At 40.0% G+C, this 25,984-nt stretch overlaps 2 protein-coding genes across 3 annotated transcripts; one reads left to right on the forward strand and one right to left on the reverse strand.

Annotated features, from left to right (window-relative positions):
• Positions 1-4,214: 4,214 nt before the first annotated feature.
• tm2d2 (TM2 domain containing 2) lies at positions 4,215-9,473 on the forward strand. The gene is made up of 4 exons (XM_010739846.3): positions 4,215-4,607; positions 4,862-4,949; positions 5,039-5,154; positions 7,492-9,473. Exons 1-4 carry the CDS (start codon positions 4,348-4,350, stop codon positions 7,703-7,705), a joined length of 678 nt encoding a protein of 225 aa, XP_010738148.1. The 5' UTR covers positions 4,215-4,347; the 3' UTR covers positions 7,706-9,473.
• A 984-nt stretch (positions 9,474-10,457) lies between these two features.
• Positions 10,458-25,700, reverse strand: htra4 (HtrA serine peptidase 4). Of its 2 annotated transcripts, none has more exons than XM_027279906.1 (9): positions 25,653-25,700; positions 15,572-15,671; positions 15,278-15,482; positions 13,803-13,997; positions 13,640-13,672; positions 13,034-13,148; positions 12,873-12,930; positions 12,236-12,331; positions 10,458-10,854 (listed from the first exon to the last, which is right to left on the reverse strand). In XM_027279906.1, exons 2-9 carry the CDS (start codon positions 15,667-15,669, stop codon positions 10,689-10,691), a joined length of 966 nt encoding a protein of 321 aa, XP_027135707.1. In that variant the 5' UTR covers positions 15,670-15,671; positions 25,653-25,700; the 3' UTR covers positions 10,458-10,688. The 2 variants fall into 2 exon arrangements, with proteins under 2 accessions (XP_027135707.1, XP_010738158.2); XM_010739856.3 differs by lacking the exon at positions 25,653-25,700 and adding an exon at positions 20,882-21,507.
• Between the last annotated feature and the right edge of the window lie 284 nt (positions 25,701-25,984).

Raw genomic sequence — 25,984 nt, forward strand, 5'->3', positions numbered from 1 at the left:
GTGCTGGCTTTTGTCCCAGACTCTATTAGTTTTAGCCAGTGGCTCCTAATAATCTGGCAAGTCATACACGCATCTCACTGTTCTGAGCTCAGCTGTCCTAAACACACTTTTGCTAGTAGTCTCAGTAGTACAGTTGGGATTCCAGATAATAGAATATCCAGTGAATGTGACTTATACTTTTTTTGTTAAACATTTTAAACAACCACACTGACTAACAATGGCTTCTCAAATATGACATTAGGGCTGTGGTTGATGAGGCCAAAAATTACATCCTTTGTCTCTTTTCCTCAAAAAAAAAAAAAAAGAGGTCAACCTGTACCTGGACAACTCTGAAACTGAATCTTTTTGATCTCCTACAAAATTAGTACAATGCAATGCCATTCAAAGTTAGAGTCTCTACTTGTTAACATTTTCTGCTTTCCCATCTTTGAATCTGAATGTGTCCCAGTGCATCTGCTTTCAGAAAACGCTGACATCTGCAGCAAACTAATGTCTGTATGGCAAGTCTAGGCCATACAGGCTAGAGACTTTCATTAAAGCACAAATCAACTGAATGACAACAAAAATGGCAACAATAAAGTTGTTACAGTACATTTCATTACACTAACATACATATAGTAAAGAATGGAAGAAAACTGCTAACTGCATGCACCATCATATCTCTGTGACATCAGGTGTGTCAAGCTAGATGGATCTTGCAGAGTTTCCGAATTGGAATTCCATTCCAATGATCACAACTTCTGTCAATGGAAATGGAAATTGTTAGGCAAATTCACAGTCAATGGGCAAAATGTCTGTTTTTGGTATAAAAGAACAATAACAGATTAGGTAAATTAGGTGACTGGGGCCATTAACATATATAAAAACACAGTATGTAACGTATAGCATGTAGTGTATGTGTACATTAAAGGGTTGACATTGGCTGAAAGGAAGTTCCTGTCTCTCATTCCTGTTTGTGGTCCTGACCCCAGGTTTAGAACCACTAAGCTATTTGCCAAGTCAGCATTACTCTACAGGAGTACCAACAAAGCATAAAATATAAATAAATCTTTTTTTTCTTTTTCATACTCTACTGATGGTTATTTTAACATGTTACAGGCTTAGTCATTGAACATGTTTACATTGAGGACATAAAAATATATATGAAAAACAAAAATAATGTTTTTTATTCACCCTGAGTAATTTATTTAACCTGGATAACTGGAATGAATTAACATATAAACCAGAGATGTCCAAAGTCCAGCCCGGGGTCCAGTCACAGACTGCTAGGATTGTCAGGTACTGTAAACTGGTTCACTTTTATAATATATTATTTATGGCCTGCTAGGATTGTCAGATACTGCATGGCTGGAAGATTAGATTTTTTGGTTGACATACAGTAATGAAGCATTTGAACCTGTAAGGACATAACTGCTGCTGTCATATATCTGTAGATGTGACACAAAATATTACTTTCTGAATGATCTTGTTAAAGAGTGATATGTTTTAAACTTAAATGTTAACAGATTTTGCATCACTCATAAAAAGTCATGTTTAGAATGAACATGAGGTTCAGATTTGTATCAACTTTATGCAAGTTTAACATATTCCATACAGTTTATTCTTTGTTATCTGACTCCAGATGTGAAAGAAAGGAAGAACTCGTTTTAGATTTGTTCACGCCCGATTGGTTTAGATTTGGTGACAAAAAAAAAAAAAAGATAGTTGTGACAATGAAAACAAAATTGTTACAGAAGAGTGCATTTGTATGTAACTCTTATTGTTCATTCTTTCATTTTTAAAATGTTATTATTGGCCCCCGGGCATCTTCACATTGTCAAATTTGGACCTCTTTAAAAGAAGTTTGGACACTCCTGATATAAACCAGTGACCGTATGGACTATATGCACAGCGTTGGAGTAATTCCTAAGGAACTGGAGAGGGCAGCAATGCGCCATTACAGAGTGTAGTCTGCCCACAGAAGAAGAAGCGGAGTCCAAATAAACGTATGTAAGTGGTTTAGAAAAGGTGATGCTATTGGCTGAAACACTAATTAAAGTTCATAGTTCAGAAAATCTATCAGCAGAGGCTAAGCAGCAAAGGAGTATTATGCTGGCACAAAAACACATGGGTTAATAAGAAAAACTATCTGGATCTTCCATTCAGTATGATGAGTTAAGGGCCATCCCCAGCACCTGGCAGTCAGCGCCAGGGAAAGATGACATTTGCTACTCTATGTTAGATAACATGGATGACAGGTCATTAGTAGTAATATTGAAATTAATCAACAGAGTATGGGATTTAGGGTAAGATTCCAGCTGCATGGAAGAACTCGGTTATAGTGCCAATTTCAAAACCAGGTAAAGTTGCATCAGATCCACCAAACTACAGACCTATTGCTCTTACATCTCAATTAGGGAAAACTATGGAAAAGGTGGTAATAGAGAGGTTGATGTATTTCATAGAAAGCAGAGATTTATTTCCTTCATGTCAGAGTGGGTTTCGTTAAGTGGGAAATACAATGGACTCAGTATTGTGCTTAGAATCAGAAATGAGGAAAACACAGACAAATAAAGAGATAGTGGTTGCTGTGTTTTTTGACATAGAGAAAGTGTATGTCATGTTGTGATAGGAAGGCCTGCTAATCAAACTGGACAAGTTGGGAGTGGGAGGGAAGATGTATAACTGGGTGTTGGATTTCCTGTTTGGGAGGACGATAGAGGTCAGAGTAGGGAAAGAGTACTCACCAGTATATATGGTTAAAAATGGAACGCCACAGGGGAGTGTATGCAGTCCAATACTCTTTAACTGTATGATTAATGACATATTTGAGGAGGTGGGGGGGGATAAGTAAATCATTATTTGCTGATGATGAGGCATTATGGGTAAAGAATCAGAAATATCTGCAGAGGAAGCTGCAGGCAGCGGTTGATACAGTGGAACAGTGGGCAAATAGCTGGGGATTAAAGCTATCAGTTGCATGTTTTGCAAAATGCCACAAAGAAGTATGAATACAGATGGATAAAAAGAGCCAAAAGAGCAGCAAATGAAGAAGAGAACAACAGATCATGCATCAGTGTACACAGTTGAACTCCTGGCTATCACGCTCACACTGAGATGGTTAGGAGGAGACAACAGAGCCAATACACCCATTGCATCAGTAAGCTGGGCAGTAGTAGTAGTCAGTAGTATTAAGACCATGAAGTCATGCAGGCAAGATCTAATCATGGAGATCCATCAAAGGCTATATGGACTTCATAATGGGGAGGATGGTCTGTTTTTTTGTGGGTTCCTGCTCATGCAGGGGTTGAGGGCAATGAGGATGCAGACATACTCGCAGAACAGGCACTCAGGTCACAAACAGTGAACAATATCCCACTAGGGAAAGCAGAAGGAAAGACAATTATTACAAAAGAAATGCAAAAGGTTTGTCAGGAATATTGGGATATAAATCAGACAGGAAGACGCTTAATAGCACACTGCACAGAACTGGTAAACTGGTAAATCCTGAATCTGTGCAGCATGTTCTTATGGAATATGAGAGAGAGAGAGGAGAGAACTAAAAGCAGCACTGCAAAGGGAAAAAGTGACCTTCACGGTAGGGAACATGTTGCAATGTGAGGAAGTACTTGAGGGAAACAGGGTTAATGAGGGTTAATGAGGGTTTATATATATATATAGTCTCTCTCTCTCTGTCATCTACTGCTGCTCCCCCTCACTCCCTCAGATCTTCCTCCTTCATTCACCTGACTGTCCCCTCTGCCCGTCTCTCCACCATAGGGAGCAGAGCTTTCAGCCGCTCTGCTCCCCAGCTCTGGGACTCTTTACCTCTGTCATAAGGAACATCAACTCACTCTCACAATTTAAGTCTACACTTAAAACCCACCTGTTTAAAATAGCCTTTTCCATCTGATTCAATTGCATTGTCCTATTTTAACCTGTTTTTAATGTTGTATTCTTGTAATTTGATACTTTTATGGTTCTTTTTTGTTTGATTCTGTGATTTGCTGTCTACTCTCATTTATTATAAGCTGTCCTTGGGTGACAGAAAGGCACCTATGAAATAAAATGTATTCTTCTTCTTCTTCTTCTTCTTCTTCTTCTTTCGTCTATGATAGTATTATTAGTTATGATTAGTATTATTAATTATTATTATTATTATTATTATTATTATTATAGTACTACACTCCAGTCCGGTAGGTGGCGACAATGCATCTATAAGCGGGATGCCAGCCGCCAATCAAATCTAAAAGAAGAAGGACGTCATACGCAGCTAGCTGAATGTCGCTGCTTACCATGAACGGCTGTTATGATTGTTCTGATTGTTATGATTGTTATGAGGATTAATGTAGTGTTCTGAGGCTGACAATGATTTCAGTGAGCTACATCCTGCTGTGTGGACAGTTCCTGCTGCTGCTGACGGTGATTCTGTTACAATGTCTGGAAGGAATTCACTCCCAGAACTCGTCGACGACGGAGACTCCCGCTACTTCCCCCGGGCAGGGAGCCACGACGCTCCCGTTCAACAGCGAGCAGCCGCCCGAAGCACCGGACCTACCGGAAAGTACCAATTATACAGAGGCCTATGAGTACAGACCCCCGTCACCAGTGGTCCTCTGCAGCTACCTGTAAGTCACATTCACGGTAACGCTAGTCTGGTCTGTCGTTAAGCATGTCAGCTGACACAGCAGACTGTCAGAGATCTGGGAGAACAGTCAGTCCACGAACTCCCCACAGAATGTACCACTCCTGTGTGAATGTGTAACAATGCAGCAGCCAGTGTTTGTGCCCAGCCTGTTCATTAAAAGATGTATCCTATGAATAGGCCTTCATGCATGCTCTGCCTGTTGTGATTGTACCGTCTGTCTTTCTTCATTTAAAGGCCGGAGGAGTTCATCTACTGTCAGGACCCCGTGGATCATGCAGGCAACATGAGCGCCTCCGTGGAGATGGGCCATGGCTGTGTCGGGGTAAGTTTATTTATTTATTTATTTATTTTTACAGCATTTTATGTTGGTAATCACTCAAAATGAATTCATTGTCTGTTTTTTGTCTTCAGTGGGGTGGCCAGACGAAAAAAGAAGTGAACGTCACGCAGGTTATCTGCACCGCTCTTGATGGTATAGAGTGTGCCGGACCCAGAGAGTTCCTCAGAGGAGATGTACCATGCATCAAGTAAGGCACAGACCACAGCCCCTCAAGACTATTCATTTTTACAGTTATGTTTGGAATGTAGTCCTTAAATGACTCATTTCTTCTTTGGCTCCACCAGTTAATGGCAGAGTAAAGCTTTCAGAGTTTTCATTAAGTCTGGACGTTATTTAAGTGTTTAAAATTCAAAGGAAAATACACAAAACAAAATGCCTGAAATGTAGCAGACAGGAAACTAAAGTCAAAACTGTTCCATGATAAGTCCCCCCCAAATTAAATCTTTTATGAATATGTTTTCCCTTTAACTATCTGAGAGGCAGGATGACTGGGCATTGATGATGGCTTCATTTAAGATGTGTTGTTTGTTGTTAAGTTTGCTGACTTATTGTTAGTACTTGTTATCCGAACCTAGCGTCAGACTTTTTGAATTTCTACATCACTTCTACATAAATCACGAAGAGAGAGCAAGAGTGTGAGAAGTAAAAGTTCCAACCCAATAAGTGGCCATTCTTTAGGAATATGCACTGTATGTGTCCGTATTACTGACTCAAATGAAATATTAGGTAATCTCTGTTACAAGATAAGCTAAGATAGACTTTAATGATCCCACACTGGGAAAATTTGCTTATTGTAGCTCATATGCAGAAGGTTTATAATAAATTATTAGTACCGTAGTTTTCGGCCTATACGACGGTGCGGCACTCTCCAGCAGTAAACACAAAAGTGACGTGGGGAAAGATTATGCACCAAATAAGACACTAGTTTTGATTTTGATTTTGAACTGTCATTTTGCAGATCTTGCGCACACCCTCATCATGGAAAACACACGAGGAAATGCATATGATGCAGCTTTTAAGTTAAAGCCAATCGATCTGGCCATCTAAGAAGGAAATAGTGTTGGTGCCGTGCTGGTGCCGTACTGCCGATTTTCAGGCACAGTTTGAAAAAAAGCGTCTCAAAAACAAAAATCTTCGTGTACCGTCTTTCTGTGTAAATACCTCATGTTACAACATGAAAACATGCGGCTCATATTCAAGTGCGGCCCGTATACATACAAAATTTATTCTCTTTTCAAATTTAGCTGGTGCGGCTTATATTCAGGTGCGCGCAATAGTTAGAAAATTACGGTAAGTAGTAAGTAAGAAATATACAGAAAAAATCCTGAAGTCATGCTGATGTTGAAGTGTCTGACGGCTGTTGGAAAGAAGGACTTGTGGCTGTCAGACTGTTCAACAGCAGCATGACTTTGTGACACAGATTTGTATAAATATATAGATACTGAGTCTGGTCTAATGACTATTCAGCTTTTTTTGAACAGTTATCTTCATTCATGTGCTGATATCTGTTTAGAGATGAGCAGAAATGTCTTCCTCGTCGCGCTCATGTATGAAGATGCTAATCAGATTGCAGAGGAAGTCTCAAATCTGTTTTCAAGATATCTGCTAGCTACACTAGAAACCTCCAAACATTGTTACACAGTAATTTTGATAACAATGCTGAACAATGAATTGTTTTAATATATTGAATTTAGAGCTGAAACTATTATTCACAGATTCAGTTTCAGCCCCTTAAATGTGAATGACCTCAGGCTTTGATACAATTACACATTTGGGCTGCAACAATGATTTGATTATTTTCATCATCAATTCATGCTGATTATTTTCTAGGTTAATTGATTAGTCATTTAACCTATAAAATGTTTGTTTGTACGTACCATCAATGCTGAAATATGACACAAGATGATGCATCCTGTAAAATAAATGTGTGCTATTAGTGTAATTGAAATGGATGGAAATGTGAAGCCGGCAGAGACTGAATACAGCATACAGAGTTCAGATGGAGACACGAGTACTGAGGCTAAAAATGAGACTTCCCTTCTCATACATACATGCACTGTAGCAGGACGTATTATATCCAGTAACTGACCCAACTCATTCAGATGTAAGTCTGTGGTCTTCACCACTAGAGGGCAATGTTCACACATGTATAGAAGCATCACTTTACTTTGTATTTGTCATGGTGTGATGCTGTTCTCCCAGCATCTCTCTGCATTCATCAGCACATGAGTGTTACTGCATCGAGATCAGACACAATCAAAGCAGCTCCTGTACAAGGACACTACTGCAATAGGCATATGCTAAATACTACATGAGGCTTGTTCCGTTCAGACAGTCTCCACCCAGGATATCGCTCTTCACTACACTAAGGTCTTAGTTCATTGTATTGATATCATGGTATTGGTGTTAGAATGAAATGTCCATCGTTCACTTGAACTCTTATTTGCACAGTTCTCTTTACATTTTGTCCCAGCTGACGTTAAATGGTCTTAAATGGCCCCCTGTACTGTTTTCTGTTGTGCAGATACACAGGACACTATTTCATCACCACACTGCTGTACTCCTTCTTCCTGGGCTGTTTTGGCGTTGATCGTTTTTGCCTGGGCCACACCGGCACTGCCGTTGGGAAGCTGCTCACCCTGGGAGGCCTGGGAATCTGGTGGTTTGTGGACCTGATCCTGCTCATCACGGGCGGCCTGATGCCCAGCGATAACAGCAACTGGTGTACCTACTACTGAGTCAGACAGCAGAGAGTGACTGAGGACTCTTCACAGCATGTTAAATATTGAGAACTCCGGGGATTCGGCTTCAGTTTGCGGATATGACTCTGTGAGCTCCAAGAGGATTTACAGCTCTGCTGTGCAAAGTGGAGTCCAGGGACCTCCTGAGGACTCTACACGGCTCACAGGACCCTTGAGAAAAACTAATTAGATTTGAATCTAGTCTAAGTCACCAGAAATGTTCCTACTTTGAGAACACACAAGAACAACTACTGTACTCAGCTCTCAGCAGAACTGTCAGCTAAGGTCATGTTTCATAGCTGTAGTTCAGTTCATGTGGAACAAACACTGATACGGCCCCACACGCACCTGTTTTAACTGATGGATTAGGCAAAATTACTGCACTCATGGTGGCATGCATGTGTTACCATGGTTACCAAATGATTAATTTCTACATTGCTTCTAAGACAGTTGATCAGTAGATGAGTTTAATATTTGTCCAGCTTGTTGCATTGCTGTCATTGTTGCCAGCCAACGTCCAGATAACAAACATAAAGTTCCTCAAGTGAAATGAAGCACCGCTGTGTCCGTGTGTGTCCGTGTGTGTCCGTGTCCGCTCTGTGTGGGAATCAAAAGTTTTGGGATTTGATGAATGTCCTGCGGAAAAATACAATTCAGTTGACATGTACATTGCAGTCCATGTTTTCTGCAACTTACACACACATGCACACGCATGCTGCAGAGTGATACAGCCTCGTTGACAGTCACTGCTCACATACTTAATATTTCATACTGACCAAGAATCCTCCGCTTTAGTTAAACTCTGCGCATTGATCTTAGAAATATTCTGCAGTTTCCAGAGGGCAAAATCCTACACGGAGCTCTCATCATAGCTCTCCTTCTTCAAATTACCAAAGCACTCAGCTTTGACCCTTCACTGTCCGCCTCCGCTGGTGGAGTTCTGACTTCTGATTTTCTCTGCTGTTTTGATGCATTCCAACTACTCAGATTGATTAATGTTAGAGTTTAAAGCCAGGAGGAAGACTAGTCTAAAGACGGACAGTTTTCACATGAGTCACTTTAACGAGGTGATGATTTAGTGGTTTTCAGCATGAACTTGAGGAGAGCAGTAAATTCCATCACCTCTTTACATTCAGGTGTAGTCTGAACCTGTTCAAATGTCTCCAACTAAACCAAACTTCCATCTTCATTGACTTTCTTCAGCTCGGCTTCCACTTTGTTACATTTCTGAACTGGAGCTTTATGTTCTCTTTCATACAGTGAGCTGGTTTCATTATGTTAATGGCTCCACAAAACCCTTTTGACTTCTTTCACAATCCGACAGTTTGCAGTATGCTGCCTTACAGAAAAATCTTTCCTCTTTATCGATTTTTGTTCGTTTTCATTCTCAAATCTCAATCCAGCTCTGTCTCAGTGTGAAAACAAACTGAAGCATTCTGTGTTCAGGCCTCTTTGAAGACATTGTAAAATAGTTTATGTACATGTATAGATTATTGATTCACCAAACAAATGCTTGACTTGGGAAATGCTTTATATTCTTTAACTTCAGTCCACTCCACTATTTATTATGTGCATTATCAGTGTCTTATGTGACTTTATTTATGTAAATAAAGAGTTGCCAGTCGAGATAGAATTGAGGTGATGTGATGAGTTAATGAAGGTTATAACAGACTGTTGTGATGCTGAGGCAGAATCTAAAGTGTCTCATGCTGTATTCTCACTCTTCACAGTTGTTACGACTCAATAAAAACTATCTGGAACATTGTGTTTTGAACATTTGTCTTACTTCTTGGATCCGAGTCATGAGTCCAGTCATGAGCTTTGGCTGGTTCAGGGTTTGTTTTTTGGGGTTCATCATTTCGCTCGAGGTCACCAACATGCAGTCTGGAGGAGCCAGACATCGTACCACCAATCATTTGATTAGTAAACGTCTCCACCTCGTCTACTCTGCCTCCAGAGCCTGTTGTCCAGTTGGTCCACTTTCAAAGGTGCAGTGTGAAAGTGAACCAAACCAAATGAAGGTGTGAAAATTTTCAGCATTCCCCGCCCAATCGGACCAAGTCCCCCGGACTATCCTGCGGTGTGAAAGAGCCCTTAAAGTGGAATGTTTCCTATTCTTACTTGAAGTAAGATTTCAGCTGCTCAATGGTTCATTTTAAATGAATGAATAATATTAATTTCTAAAAAAAAAAGTCATAGAGAACTAAATATGCCACACAACCTTTGAGGGATTGTTTCATCCAAACAACTCAGTTGTTCATTTCCTTCATTCTTTCTTCCATATGAAGGCTGTATGGGCATGTCACTGTAGTTTGTGAAGACTGTAGTGTGTGTACAGCTGTGACTTGTTGCCTCAGTCAGAACATGATGTGTCTTGTTTCAGTCAAGAAATTAAACATTTGAGTAAAATACTGACTCTAGAAAGAAGCCAAGCAGCAGAGTCCATAATACACCAAATATATATTAACATGACGTGCACTGGCTGGTGTAGTTTTATCACAAAGGTTAGCTGCTGAAATCACTGCTGCTCAGTGTGTTTAGCTTATCAGTCAGTCTGATGAAATGTGAAGAGGAAAATATATAAATATAAATATAGCGAGATTAATACATAGATAGACACATAGACAAATTATATACAAAGACCAAATGAATAGGAATGACAGAGTTACAAACTGGTCTGAGCTAAAAGACAAACACTTCTTTAAACTGATTTATTTAAATATTGTGAATTAAACAGTATTGTGTGTGTGACTTTACTTAATCTTTACATTATGTAAAAACTCTAAAACCGAATATCAGATTATTAGAATTGATAAAAGCAGCAAATGCTTACATTTTATGAATCAGGATATGCATGTGGGAAGACTTTGTGCCCCACACTGCACCACATCTCTGGGTTCTCCCACCTGCCAAATCCCACTTTAAACCCTGAGAATAAGTTTTTTTTCTCTTTAATGGCTGACATTTACAGTCTGTGGTATCAGTCACCCTCTTCAGGATAGATAATTACTGACACATCCTCGTCTTTTCGTCTCACCACCATTGAAAGTTCAGTGCTGCTCTGGATAGCTTCGCTCACTTCCTGCATGGTGTGGACGGGCTGTCCATTGATGTTGATTATGATGTCGTGATTGATCAAGCCGGCGCTGTGGAGAAAAAACAACACCATGCATCACTCAGACATTAAGCCTCACTAAAAACAGAACCAGCCCAGCCAGGTAGACCTTAAACCCTCAGGCAAACATCATTGACCTTTAGACAAGCCTTCTCCTGTCAAACTCCTCCCCCCTCAAGAGACAAAGTAAACAATAGAAGTGGTGGAGTCATGGCTTTTTAATGCACTGCACTGCTTGACATTTACATTTGAGGCATTTACACTTGCTGATGATCTTATGCAGACTAATTAACAATACATGAACACTTTATTTAAAGATTACAGTCTGATTTCACCAGACAAGGTGACAGTTTAGCATTGCCATGGTAACTTGTATGTTATGTTAATACTGTATTCTGTCCAAAGCTTCAGACTTCAATGTGACTGGAGGCTGTGTTGGACCATTAAGAATATAGAAAGTCTAAAGACTCAGAGAGATAGATCCTGTCTTCACTAAAAGGAAGATGTCAGTGCATTGCCTGTGGAAAGCACAAGTATAATGAACAACCAGCCCACAGTTCAATCTACAGCCTTGAAAACTGCAGGGATGCTCTTATTCCACACTTTGGAAAATATCCAGAGGCCTCCAAATGGCTGTTCACAGCACTACTGTGTGTTTTGTAAAACCTAGTATCTAAACAAGCACTTACTGTGCATCATACCCATTAGCTTCAGGTAAGACTTTCTAATATAAAATACAACTCACTGGTGAAGTGTCTTTCTTTGAAACTTACCAACAGGAAAAAGACATATTTCATTTTTTAACATCTTTTTTGCAAGGGCTAACATTTTAGAGTGACCTTGGTTGGGCCAAAAATTCTCTGTGACAATGTGTCATAGAGAACATAGACTGCTAAATGATGAAGATTAATGATTAATGTGTATTCTTTTACGCTCTTAGTGATGAACCCACACAAAATTATTACCCAACTCTGCACTACAGTGCATTTTAGTGTCTTTCAGCTCGTCTAGAATATTATAGCTTTGGTATAGCCCAAAATTACGCTCTCACTAACATCATTTGAGTCATAGCAAACCTCTAATATACCCTCTGTAACCTACCTACCAAGCAAGAAATGTTTCACAGATAATGTTAGTAACTGGTGAACATAGTGGCTAAATTATGTAAAGTCAGTTTGTTAATATAAAAATATTACTGCAGTTCTGGAGGTTAAGATGAAGGTCTCCATAAACAGCAATAGTGTCAGGTTTTTACATTGAGCATTTGACAGGTAGATCAGATTTATAAGAAAAAGCCGATCATCAGCCACTATCAATAACAAACATACAGTGTTATATTTTGCTTTTCTGAAACTGTGAACTCATTTGGCATTTCACATCACATATAGAGGAGAATGTAGCTGGATTCCTACCTGGATGCAGCTGTTCCAGGTATTACTTCGTAAATGTAAACCCCCGAGCTCACATCTGGAAATTCAACCTTATGTTCCTTGAAATCTTGGATCAAACTGGAGTGGAGATAAAGGATTAAAGAAATTTAGAAAGAGTCTAGTCCAACTGAAACAAGTCAAACTGAAGAAAATGTTCCAGCCTTGACAGCTGCAGGGATGTTCTTATTCCACACCTTGCAAAACATTCAGAGAACTCCAAATGTCACAGTGCTGCCGTTGCTTTTTGTAAAACCTAGTACCTATCCAAGTTCTTACTGTGCAACATACTGATTAGTTCCAGGTAACACTGTCCAACTAAAAACTTACTGATGTAGTGAGATGGTATCTTACTTTGAAACACTAATGAGGGACAAAAACACTTTCACCCAACATGTATGCAAACATTCATGGTCACCAGAGGATGAATCTCAGTGACTTTTCCTCTAATGCAGTGTAGTCGACATTTGTGCTTTTGACTGAAGTGTTTTGACAATTGTTCTGTGGATTGCCATGACATTTAGTACATACATTCTCACAACAGCCAGAGGTGTTAGCTTGGCCAGAGACTAGACACCTTCCTAAAATGTGGTACTTCACACTTCTTCAAATGTTTACTTACGTCGGTGTGAGCTGGAGCATCCGCACACCTATGTATTTCTTCTTTTGTGCTCTATTTCCTAAAGGCAAATGAATATTGGGATAATTTGAATGAATCAGTGAGATCATATAGTAATTCCCAGACACTGTGACTATATCTGCAACACATCAGATCCTGCTCACCGTTGACTTGTCTGATGAATGATTCAGCGAGGAACTGGCGTATTCTGTCTGCAGGGATGGCAAAAGAGATACCTGCTGCCACTTTCAGAGTATTTATGCCTATTACATCTCCATCCTGTTAAACAAACAATAGGAGGAGAGGGGTGAGATGGGCTTCATTGATTGCATAGCTTTGTTACCGCAGTGTAGTTATGGCTTTTGTCTTACAATGCACGTGACATAGCTCATGGTCTGTTCAGTGTTATTTGTACCTACAACAAAAACCTGGGTTATTGTAGTCACTTATCTGTGTTTTCACAGTGAAGGACGATTTATAAAATGCACTGTTGGAGTGGCAACCGTTCTTGAGAAAGAACAGAATTTTTAGGGAGAGAAAATTTGTGGCAACCTTGATAAATGAATGTACCATCAGTATGATTTTATTCCACAGTAAGTTGTCCTAAAATACTGTGAGGGAGGCTTAATCTTGAACCTGAGGAAGCAGAATGAAGACTCTGGGTATTAAATAAAACAGAATCATGACCTTAGTCCTCACTGTCATAAATAAAACAAAAAAGCAGAACAAATATGCAAATGCTTTGGTATTATCCCTTTAAATCCTCTTACCAAGTTGACAAGTGGTCCACCGGAGTTACCGTACTGTGAATCGACAGAGCAACAAAAACATTTTCTTATTCGTTGTTAAAACGTTGTCAAGATACATCAAATCAGATGCAGAACAAAGAGAAGCAATGATTGTGCTTCTAATGCTAACTGTGGCCTCACTAACATTAATGATGGCATCAGTTTGGATGTAGTCCATGTCAGAGTCCTTGAAGCCCAACTCCACGCCGTTGCGCTGGGCAGTGCTGACAATGCCGGTGGTGACAGTGTTCTGCAGGGCGAAAGGGCTTCCCACCGCCACCACAAACTCACCGGGGCGCAGGTCTGATGACTCGCCGAGGTGAAGCACAGGCAGGGGACTCTGCAGCAAGGCACAAAGATGGCAAGGATAACGCACACTTTTATGAATGCAACACATCATGGGTAAAATAATGTAAATTGTCATTGTAGAAATATTTAAGGTACACACAGTAACTATGGGTTAGCATACACTGAGGCATTACACTGACCCTTTGCTAAAGGTTTTAATCTGTTTTCTTCAACATGTTAAGAAGATTCTTGTCTCTTCACTGTTTCCATAGAATACCTGAGGACTTGCCTGCTTTAGATTCTTGTAAACTTTTACCACCTTCTTCCAAACTTCAAGCAAATGCACCTTTGACCACCACCTCTAGATACAACTTTTGTGGTAACAGAAATGACTATATGAAGAAAACTATTGCTTAAATACTGGGCTGTAGGACAACTATCAGTTCATGGAGCAGTTTTTTAATGCTGCCCAAAAAAAGGTCTCTTAAATTTGATGAATTATCTCAAGTGATGTGACATGAGTCAAGGTTGGACTGGCTGAACTTGAGTACTCTTTTTATGAAGTTCACTTCCATCCATTTTTAGTTTTGATTGTATGTGATTCTAACACAGGATTTCAGGAGTAAAAAGTAAACTGAACCTTAGCTTGCCTCTGCCTGCCCCATCTTATTGTAGGTTGAGGCCATTTATCTCGGAGGGAAATGGAAATTTATAGCCACATCTCCCGGGGCATGGAGCCTTTTAGGCAAGCTATCCTTCCTTCTATGAAGAATACAACACCGAGAGATATAGCATTGTAAAGCTGTCACCCATCCCCAGTTGTTTTAAGACAAATTCCTTCACCGACAGAGCAGTCAAATGCAGTGATGGTGATTTCCTCTTGATCTTGATTTATTCTTGTATTCAGATCAGCACTAAATATGTTAATCATGTGCTTCATGCTGAGTGGAGTCTGTCTGAAGTGGTCAGCAGTCCTGTCTGCCATACAAAGCAGTTGGTTGTGTAGGAGTATGTCTGAGCAGTGACATGTTTTATTCAGAACAGCACTCACAAATACACAAAAAAATAGCTGAGGCTTTGAATTTACAAGGCGTGACCAAATACCACCCCAGAGGAAGACAGACAACAAATTGACCATGTTAAGGAATAAATTCTTTTGGTGAGCAAAAGCCCTAGTTGACTTTCTCCAAGGAATATCTGCCCCCTTTGTGTTCAGGATTAATAAACTTTGATGTTAGCTGCTGATGACAAGCTGCCAGGCCAGAAGACAAACACTAGACAGAATTTAGTCTAAGGCCCTCGGGGAGCTGAGGGGAAACTGTGGGCACTCACATCTGGGTCGATTTTGATGAGTGCAATGTCCATTTTCTGGTCCATGTCCTTGACTGTAGCATCATACTGCGAACCACTTTTTAGCCCTACTTTTATCCGCTGCTTGTTAGTGAGAACATGAGCATTGGTGATGATCCAGCCGTCCTCTGACACTACGAACCCGGAGCCACTCGACACAGAGAGCTCCCCACTGGAAAATGGCAGCCTGGAAATGGAAAGGGCAAAAAGGCAACATCATTTTGTTGTGTTGTTGTGTTGAAGGTGGTTTCATTTTCTTGCTTTGGTTAGTTTTACCTTTGAAAAAGTTCCAGATGCACCACGGCTGGGACAATCTTATCCACCACGTCTGCAATGAAGTTGAACTTGTAGCGCATACTTTCTGGATGTTGCATTCCTTTGAGGACACAAGATATTAGAGCGTAGTAAATAGACAGGTTAGACTGCTCAGTCCTCTAGGAGATGATCATGACAATCATGATGATTATAATAATTTAATGAAATTATTTTAGCCATGGTGGTTTTGATCCTTTTCTTTTTATTTCTTGCATAATGTGTTTTCCCTCATCATCACATCATCAGTAACTACTTCTCTGACTTTTCACAGTCTGTCCTACAATAGTCCTCACACTTACCTGTTCCCATATACCATTCACTTTCCCTTAGTTTCCCACCTGATTGTTCTGAGTTAGTCTTGTTACTTGTTAGTCATCTTACCCTTTTTGCTTCGTTAGTCTGTTTGGACTGACCACTTGATGAACTATGGACACAATAAACATCTCCTGTTTTCAAGTATTGCATTTTAGTCTCCACACTCACAGAGCAGTGATTGTGACTGAGATTAATTCAGTGGATAAACTTTTCCATATATTCTTTCTTCTTTGTCCACTTCATAACTTATTAATAAGATCTGAAATAGCAAAGATGCTGCAGAAAATAATTAAATGTTAACAATTCATGCCAACAATTAGTAGATGCATTTGTTAGGTCTCTGTAAATAATATTATAAAGAGTACGGTATAGACCTGCTCTGTATGGAAAGTGTCACGAGATAACTTTTGTTATGATATGGTGCTATATTAATAATATTGAATTGAATTGAATGGATGCAACCGATGCAGTTTCAGAGCACATGACCCAAATTATGACTTCTCAGACAAGTTGAGACACATGATTGCTTTTATGGCCTGTAATTTCACTGAGATCATGGACTAACAAACACAAAAACAGATTATAGAACAGTGCATGTTAAAGCCGTGTGCAGCTTTGCTGCCTTGCCACCACAATACAGTTTTTAAGTTTTTTTTTGGTCTGATATCAAAAGACTTAATGGCTTGAGTCCCTACAAGAGGAAATAGAAGGTCAAACCTAAACTGTTTAAGGTAACATCTTGAGTTTCATTTGTGCCATTTGTTTGTGTCACCTATAAAGGCTGTGCAATCTCTTTTTCGACAATATCTCCAATGTTCTCGTCCCTCTGCTCTCTAGGCAAACACACAGTCCCTCTCACAAAGCCACACTTTCACTGATGTTGTATTTAGAGTTGCACAAATGGACTTGTCTCTGCAGGAACAGCCTTAAATGCAAATTACTTGTAAGGCAGAACACCAACTATTTTGCCTGTCAGCAAGCTCTACTAACAGTTCAACAGTATGTTTGCCGCTGGCAAGGAGATCCCATGCCATTCTCTACCCTCTTGATTTCACTGTGCAGCTATGCCAGCTTTTGCGTGCGGTAAAGCACACAAAAATGTAGTAGTACACTGAAGACCAACAAAGGCTGTGACGAAGAAGATTGCAAACATGGACATAAACAATGCATGATTAAAATCTTCTGATGACTCGAGCGCCACTGACAGATGCATTTTTCAGTTACACTGTGCTACATAGATTGACACAAACTTTTGTACAGACACTCACAGTCCCCAAAGGAAATTTTTTTACATTTGTTTTTATTTTCTATTTTTATTTTTTGATAGAGAGACAGCTGAAGAGCGACAGGAATGCAGGGGAAAGAGACAGATATGCGGGACTCGAACCCTGGGCCGCTGTGGCAAGGACCAAGCCTTTGTACATCGGGCGGTCACTCCACCAACCGCGCTAAACGACACCCCCACAGGAAGTTTTTAAAAATAATACATCTAAATACATTTAGATTTTAGGCTGACACTGCTAATACTAATAATACTGACCAATGAACGCAATGCAAGTGTACAGACAATATTCAGTTGCTCCTGTATTGAAATACATACACTGCTTAATAAACTGTTGTGCCACCACAAAATGTGAAGTGTTACAAAGATTTTTACTAAATATTGTATAATTTTTTGCTATTTTTATATAACTATTATTGTAACATTCTTTTATTCATCTTCAAACAGTGCTATAATATTAACTTTCACACTGAACTGTAGAAAATTCACTATACTCTGTCAACTGTTTATAATATGCACAGGTGTGTGAGTATGTTGAAAATACAATGTGTCAGGAGCGGATTCTCTTCAGTAATATGGTGAATACATATGGGTATGGTTGCTGTCTCACACATACACACACACACACACTCACGGGCACATGTTGCATTAAGCAGACAGAGTAGCTGTAGATATGCCAACAGTTTGTGTTGGCTGTTTCCAGATCACCCCAGTTACTGAGCAGCAGTGATGGAAAGTGATGAAATATACTGACAGGCCTCTTGACATACTTACTGCTATCTACAAGTCACAGTCCTAATGTTACCTTCTCTACACTGGAAACATGGGTTACATGGCTTTAAGTCTTCTCATTCAAAATACTGTATTCTTCACCCTTACAAAATCCTTTCATCCAAATGACTCACATCAAGTTGTATCTAAGAGACATACATGGAAAGAGTTTGGTAGTTTGCTTGTCTGCAGCGATGTAATGAAAGTGAATACCATACTTGATTTGTGGTGCCACAGCATTAATACATTTGTGAAAACAAACATCAACATCTCTTTACAGACACAATGGCTCTGTTACAGCACACACTGCTTTGGTGTTCAACAAGGATTACTGTATGTGCTGGACTAATTCTTGGCCGAGTTAGAAAGTTACTAATCCTGACCCAGAAATAGCCCATACACAACCTCCTTGGCTACATAAACTGGCTAACTATAGACATTTAAACATTTGAAACCACATACTATACATCCTGTACATACTGTATATCCTCATTTATTCTAAGCACAAACGTAAAGCACAAACGTAAAGCATCAAATATATTTTGCCTCTATCTAGTGATTATTTGCAATGTTCACTTTATATGTTTCCAAAAAAATGCCAATAGAGTCCCTTACATTAAGCATGTCCCCTCAGTTGCCAAATCAGGCTTTACTTAACTCAACATGCTACTCAACTTCTGACACAAGCTGTGGTCATCTCAAGACTAGATTACTGTAATGCCCTCCTGACAGGCCTCCCATCCTGCACAGTGAAACCCCTTCAGATGATCGCCTGGGCTACAACTAACCCAAAAGCTCACATGTCACCCCGCTGCTCATCGAGCTCCACTGGATACCTGTAGCAGCCCACATTACATTGAAATCACTAATGCTGACTACAAAGTAGTCTCCAGTTCTTCACCTACCTACTTGAACGCCCTTCTACAGACATATGTTACCTCACGTCTGTTGCGCTCCTTTAACGATCGACGCCATGCTCTGCCACCCATTCACTCAAGACAATCCAGACTCTTCTGGTCTGTTGTTCCCCGTTGGTGGAACGTCAAACCAGTTCCTACCAGATCAGGGCTTCCCTCTCTACATTTAAAAACCTCCTGAAGACCTCCAGCTCTTCAGAGAGGACCTCCTCTCCAACACTACCAACAACTTGACAATCTAAATCTATCCCTTTAAGAATTGTCACAGCACTTACTGCTGCACTAACACTTTCTTATCGCACTGTACCTTTATTGTTTCCCTCTCTGTAAGTAGCTTTGGATAAAAGTGTCTGACTAAATGACTAAATGTAAATGTAATCCACATTAAACTCTTTATTAAGCAACTGCTCGATAATTAGAAAGAAGACCAAGTACTGACTGTGTCTACCTAACTCTCTTTGTTATTGGTCATGGTGCTATGTATTATAGGGTTTGACATTATATATCTGTGAGCTTTGCATACATGCTTTTACAGCAGAGCAGTGAGAGGTCTAATGCATAATGAATTCTGAAGAAAAGGCACATTATGAAAATGAATAGCACAGAATGGGAAACTGAAGAGGATATATTTGCACAGCAGTGTGGTGCTGGGATTCCCTCAGGAGAATTCAGCGCCATCATCGAGAATTTGCGACTGCATTTTGTCTCGTTGCTCCTCAGAGCATGAATATGCAGAACATTGGAGGCACATTGTATCAAACATTCTGATATAATTTTTCATCCAATATTAGAGTCACACACAGACTCCAGAAAGGCTTTTTAGCATCTCAAGTCAAATTATAGTATGTGATGATGGGAGGAGTCTTTCAAGTACCTCGCACCAATAAGTGGTAGGTCTGACGATATTTTGAACCTTTTTTTGTTCAAGGAATGTTTGCAGAGCACAAACACATCATTCCTTCAGTCCTGACTGATACACCACAGTCGGCTGGGTCACAGAGGAGCAGCAATAGAACAGCTGAGGTTTATTGTTCGCCCAAAGTCCACACAATTTCAGCAAATCAGCAAAACTGAAGCAAGCTCCAAAAACACTCAATCCTACACTTCCCATAATACAACTCAACAGCCTTTTACATTAGAGCCCATTTGCCTATGTCAAGCCTTTCAAACCTCCCACCCGCTTTGTACTACTACTTGTAGGACTTCAGAAAGCCCTTCCAGAGCCACATAAGACATTACACAACCATCTTCACTGGCGGAGTGTTACTCTTCATGAAATGTGAACTGACTTATATTCAAAAAAACAAAAATTGGTACTGTTGTTCTATCCGGGAATCTCAGCAGTGTCAGAGCACGGTCAAGCTTTTATCATTTCTTTCCCCTCTACATATATGACCAATCTACACTGATGTTACACAAATATTTACTCTTAACAGGCTATATAATGATGTGTAAACTCTGGGGCTCTAGAAAAAAGGAATACCATCAGTGTCACATTTTTTGATAGCTATCAGTGGTCATTGCTACTGAGCAGTGATGTAAAGATGTAGTTGTAAATTGCTTGCTGAGCCTTACATCAGAATCAGAATCACATTTATTGGCCAGTTGTGTGTGCACAGGTGAGGACTTTGACTCCAGTTACACTTTTCTCTTGATGTACAAATGTGTGTACATGTGATATATATTAGATGACAAGATTGATAACACACTCATATCTGTCCAGGAGCCAGCTCAGTTTAGTACAAAGGCTGCAAATGGGAAACAGTGCCTGTAGAGCTCATTAAGCAACATTGATTTCATTTGTTTGATTTTGTTTGTAGACTTTTGAATTTTATCTGCAGAGCTGTTACTTAGAGGCACTGTTTCATTCGTAATGCACTGATTTGAAGTTTTTGTTTTATTATGAAGGACCTCTGGCACACAGATTTTTCCATCATACAAACTAACGAATTAAAGACTGAAAGAAAAGTGCATGACACAGCTCACCTAAATCACACCGTCCCCTCTTGATGAAAATGACCGGTGGGATCTCACCGAGCTCGGCCCTCCTGTTCTCGGCTCTCAGGCGACAGATGCTGGGGTAAGTCCGGCCGTCGCTGCCACACACCGGGCCGGAGGAGGCGCACACGCATGAGCTTTGCAGCTCACCGTTCCTTCCCCGGAGAGAGTCGCACCGCAGCCCGTCACCACAGGAGAGGTCACCACCACCACCACCGCTCACCTCCCCGCAGGCATCACCCTCACCAGCTGCGCACACCACGCAGCAGCCGCATCCGTCCTTCACCTTCCCGTAATAACAGGCCTGCGTCGGGACAGGGCACTGAGAAGCATCGCAGACCTGCGGGCAACTTTGTCTGTTTCTCAGCAGCCCTGCGTGAACTGCGGAGGTGAGGAGGATGAAGTGAAGCATATACTTCATCATAAAGTCGATTTACAGCAGTCTTCTTCTTGTCGACTCTCCAGTCTTAACTACTGTTTGTGCTGATGCATGTGTCCATACTGATGCTGTTCACCCAGATACACATAACACCACCACACAAGACAATCTAATCACCCTATAGGACTGGCCCACAGCCAGTATTTATTTTCTAGTAGCAGCATGCTGATCCTGGTTCCTGTGTGCTGCCTCTGTCATCATGCAACCACCATGGAATGCAATTCGTCAGGTTTCAGGCCATATTTTTCTGTGGAGACTCACAGACCTCCCACTCACAGAGACCAAACTGCATGTGAGGATAATTGTGCATCATTTTCTTTTTAGTCTGTGGTCTGAAACTTTTTTCCTTTTACATGATGAGGTGAAACTGAAGGTCAACTCAGCCCCATCTTCAGAATACTAATTGACTTCTATGTCAAAGTACATGCTCATTTTTATATCATTCCTCATAAACAAAACTTCTGTTTTTTTTTCTTTCTCTTATTGTGAATTCGAGAATTCCTCACAATGGATATTCAATCATTTAATCATTATATTTTCTGCACGTGCACAGTGTACATTCATAAATGAGTGTATCTCTGCTGGCACAACAATGAAAACAGAAAAAGTGAATTACAGATGAAAATATACAAAACAGAAGATTGCCAGAAAACAAGAAAAAAGAAACTAAAAATGGCAAATAATGGAACAAGCAATGAAAAGAATATATTATTATTCATAATAACAAAGATGTGCACATGGCCAAGATAAACTTGTCTCTACCCCTTTGTCTGTGTTGCCACACTGTTTTTCTGTAGGGGGCTAACCACAAAAGCTTCATTTCAGAGACTGTTGTAGTGGACTGGCAGCTGTAGTGAAACATGGCCAGAAAACACATTGAAATCCTATATGACATTTTGTAATTGTTCTGTATTCTAGTATGTATTTTTGCATCCCAATCTAACCTACTCCAGTCTAATTCCTGGGCTTAAGTAGGAATCACTGAGTTAAGCCACTGTTAGCGTCATGTCTATGAAAATTCAGCTGCAGTTGTCTGAGTAATGGAAGTTCAAATGATAAGAATTATAAAACCAGCAAAGTATATAAGACAATTAAATAGTAGTTCTACCATGAGTACTACCTGACTATAAATATTCAATATAAGATGAAGCATAACCACTTGAGGAAGGGCGTGCTGGGCATCAGGACACAGGACAGATGCAGTTCAAGACAGTCTCATAAACCAATAGGACTAGAGCCAGTCATTGTCTTTCAGTAGCAGCATGCTGATCCTGAATTCTTCTTCATGATCCTGTGTCACTGGAATGTGATTCATCAGGTTTAAATGGAGATTAAAACTATGTTTGATTGTTTTTTTAATCACATCATGTCAAATTTACATCCATTGTGCAGTATTTTAAATCTGAAACTGGATCTTCAAAACATGTAGGGTCCATTCTTTTGCAGGAAACTGTGAGTTCTTCTTCTCTGATTTTTACGGCATGAAAAGTGTCAGTATTACTCAGTTATGTTTCCTGTAGACATATCATAACTCCTTTTTTAGCTACAGCTTTTCCTTTTTTGTACATAGTTGAGGTTCAAGTTAGCTTCTTTCGTTGTACTCCACTCAGCCGTTAATCTTCTTTGCTTAAACTTTTATACTCCCTAACTGACTCATTATCAGAGAATAGCTATCTATTGATCACATGCTGCTCTCTCTCATCTAAATTACACCTGTTGGAGAGCAGAGCCTTTGTTTGATCCACAGATGGAACTCATTTAACCCTAACTTGACTAACTCTGTGTGACTCATCCATGTCACCTTGAAGGGGCTTCTCTGAAAGATCCAAAGCAACATTTAATCATATTCTGCAGCTTGTGAATGTAGGTCACTGACATCTAAACTGTTTGTTGTCTGGGACTGTTTGTCCCTGAAAGTTACTTTGTAAGAGAAAGCATAGATGTCACAGTGTGTCACCAAAGAGTAATAGATAATAGACAGCAGGGTTCTTGACCACTGGAAATGACTAAGATGTGCCAAGTAAAGTTAAGGTGAAGTGTTTAGTGTAACTCAAAATGGAGCCACTCATTCCAACATTCTTATTTCATGCCACTACTAACAAACCAACAACTGATTGTCAGGATACACATAATGGTGGAAGAAGTGCTTAGATACTAAGTTAAAGCGCTGTAAAGCAGCTTAAAGGAAACTTATCTTGAGCCAATACGTTGTTTGCTCATTCTGGACTACATTCAGGGCTAGTTCTGCTTGGTGATGTGGATGCAGGGCTAGTTGATGAGCTGCTGTAGCATCCAAGTCACTGCTAGTCAGCCACAGCTCCAGGAGCTTCTCTTTATTTGCTCTTATGTTTACTGCCCTCTGGTATTTTAATCACCATTTATATGAAGTATATGAGGATGGAAAAATGTTCTCCAAGCTAATGAGCTTAACGTGTGCATTCCACTCCTGTCTCAGAACAATTGCTCTTTTGTGCAACAAATATTACTCTGACAAAGCAAACATCTAGGAAGTGCACACGCTTTGAGACCAGTTTGGTTGTAATTATAATTATAATACTTTTTACACATGTAAGGCAGTTACCAGTTTTGGTCACCAGGTGGCACTGTGGCGCTGTCTATGCACAACACCATAGTTTTGAGATTTGCTCCCTGTAGGACGCCATGTTTTTCAAAGTTTACTTTCCTTTGCCCCGCAAGGTGTTATGAAGCCGACTGTGATAGCAAGCAGCAGAAATGAAGAGTGTTACTGTGAAATAAAGTGCAATAAAGGTCTCAGCCACAATCCCGAATCCTGCATCTGGTGCCTCCTTCTCTCTGCATGACACTCCACCACAAATACTAAAAAATCACAATGCAGAGTCCAGGGGAGGTATTAAAATTTGATTTGATTAAGTTCTTATTCAAGTTAGGTGAGGGCTAAACTGCAAGTTAGCTGGAAGTCCCTGTGTGAATGCTCTAAGGCTGCTGGCGGCCACAGAGCATTCACCCAGGTAAATTCTTTACAGCGAGAAGTGGCTTTTTGGGCTTCATGCGCCATGAACATCTGTCATAGGAATGAACAGTGCCCCACCAACACTGTATCAAGACCTAATTATACATCATTGAACAAGTGAAACTCTCTATCTCTGTCTCTCTCTCTCTCTCTCTCTCTCTCTCTGTCTCTCTCTCTCTCTCTCTCTCTCTCTCTCTCTCTCTCTCTCTCTCTCTCATACATGTCTCATTAATGGATGTTACTAACTAAACTTTTTCTCCCAGAGTTTCTGTGCTCTGTCGTCCAGCAGGTTCTCATGATCGTGGCTGCTGCTGTGGTCCTTCATGACGTCCTCTACATATATTATTACTGTCATTATTGTTACCATATCTCCATCATAGTTTATAGTTAGTTGATGATTTACTGCTGCTGTGCATTTGTGTCTCTCTATCTCTATCACAGGTTCCACTGCTGCTGTAATCATTTTATCAGTCATTGTGATTCATTGTCATTTTATCAGTCATTGTAATTGTACAATATGTTTGTGTTGATTTGTCCTGTACATGTGACATCTGTTGCACGTCTGTCCGTCCTGGGAGAGGGATCCCTCCTCTGTGGCTCTTCCTGAGGTTTCTTCCACATTTTTTCCCTGTTAAAGGTTTTTTGTGGGCAAGTTTTTCCTCACTGGAACCGAGGGTCTAAGGACAGAGGGTGTCACTCCCTGTACAGATTGCAAAGCCCTCTGAGTCAAATATGTTTTGTGACCTTGGGGTATACAAATAAAATCTGATTTGATTTGATTTGATTTGAACAACATAGTAAGTCATGATAGTTTCCTTCATTTTGTACACTGCACTGTCACAAAGGCTTGTAGATGGTCAATGGAGCAAATTCGCATGTCAAAGTATACCAGAGCAGAACTCTGATATGGAACAGATGGAAGCAGTATGCAACATTCATATAGATTTGAATTTTTGAATGAGTTGAATTTGCTGCATAATCTAGCTGTTTAAAAAAATGTATGTAAGTAAAGTATGCATAACTTCAAATTGAACATAGGTACAGTTTAAAGTACTCAGTTACTTTCCATCACTTGACTGGTTAGGGCAAAATAAAATAAACCCCCCCAAAGACAAATTACATGGTTAACATGAACATGATGTCAGACTAGATAAGTGACAGAGAAGTGAAATCAAACGATCATAAGACTGGCACCAGTGTTGATTAGTCATTACAAATGAATTGTTGTCTTAGCCTTGTATTATTACTTTATGTTTTGTACATATAAATAATAATCAATAATACGAACTATATAGATACTCCAATATATTACTTAACATCACCCTTACCTGTGATGGCAAGTGTTGGATTCTGTGTGGCAGGTTGGTTGCTCAGTAGGTTTTCAGATGACTATTTTGTGTTCATTCGAAAAGACATAGATTGTCCATCTGTGTATTTATTTTCTCTTCACTGTTTCCATGACACTGTGATTGCACTGCACGCAGTGTGAGTTTGCTCACAGGAGATCTTGATAATAGCTCAATAGTCTCTGACAAGCAGCCAGGCTGAGTATAGTAGTGTGAACCTCTTTGCGACACATACTGTAATATATTTCAGTGGTGGCTCTTTGATCCCACTCACTGTCATCCTAATGTGGAAAAGTGGAAATGAAATGTGGGCC

This window comes from Larimichthys crocea, chromosome I (genome assembly GCF_000972845.2).
Source record: "Larimichthys crocea isolate SSNF chromosome I, L_crocea_2.0, whole genome shotgun sequence".
Taxonomy (NCBI): domain Eukaryota; kingdom Metazoa; phylum Chordata; class Actinopteri; family Sciaenidae; genus Larimichthys; species Larimichthys crocea.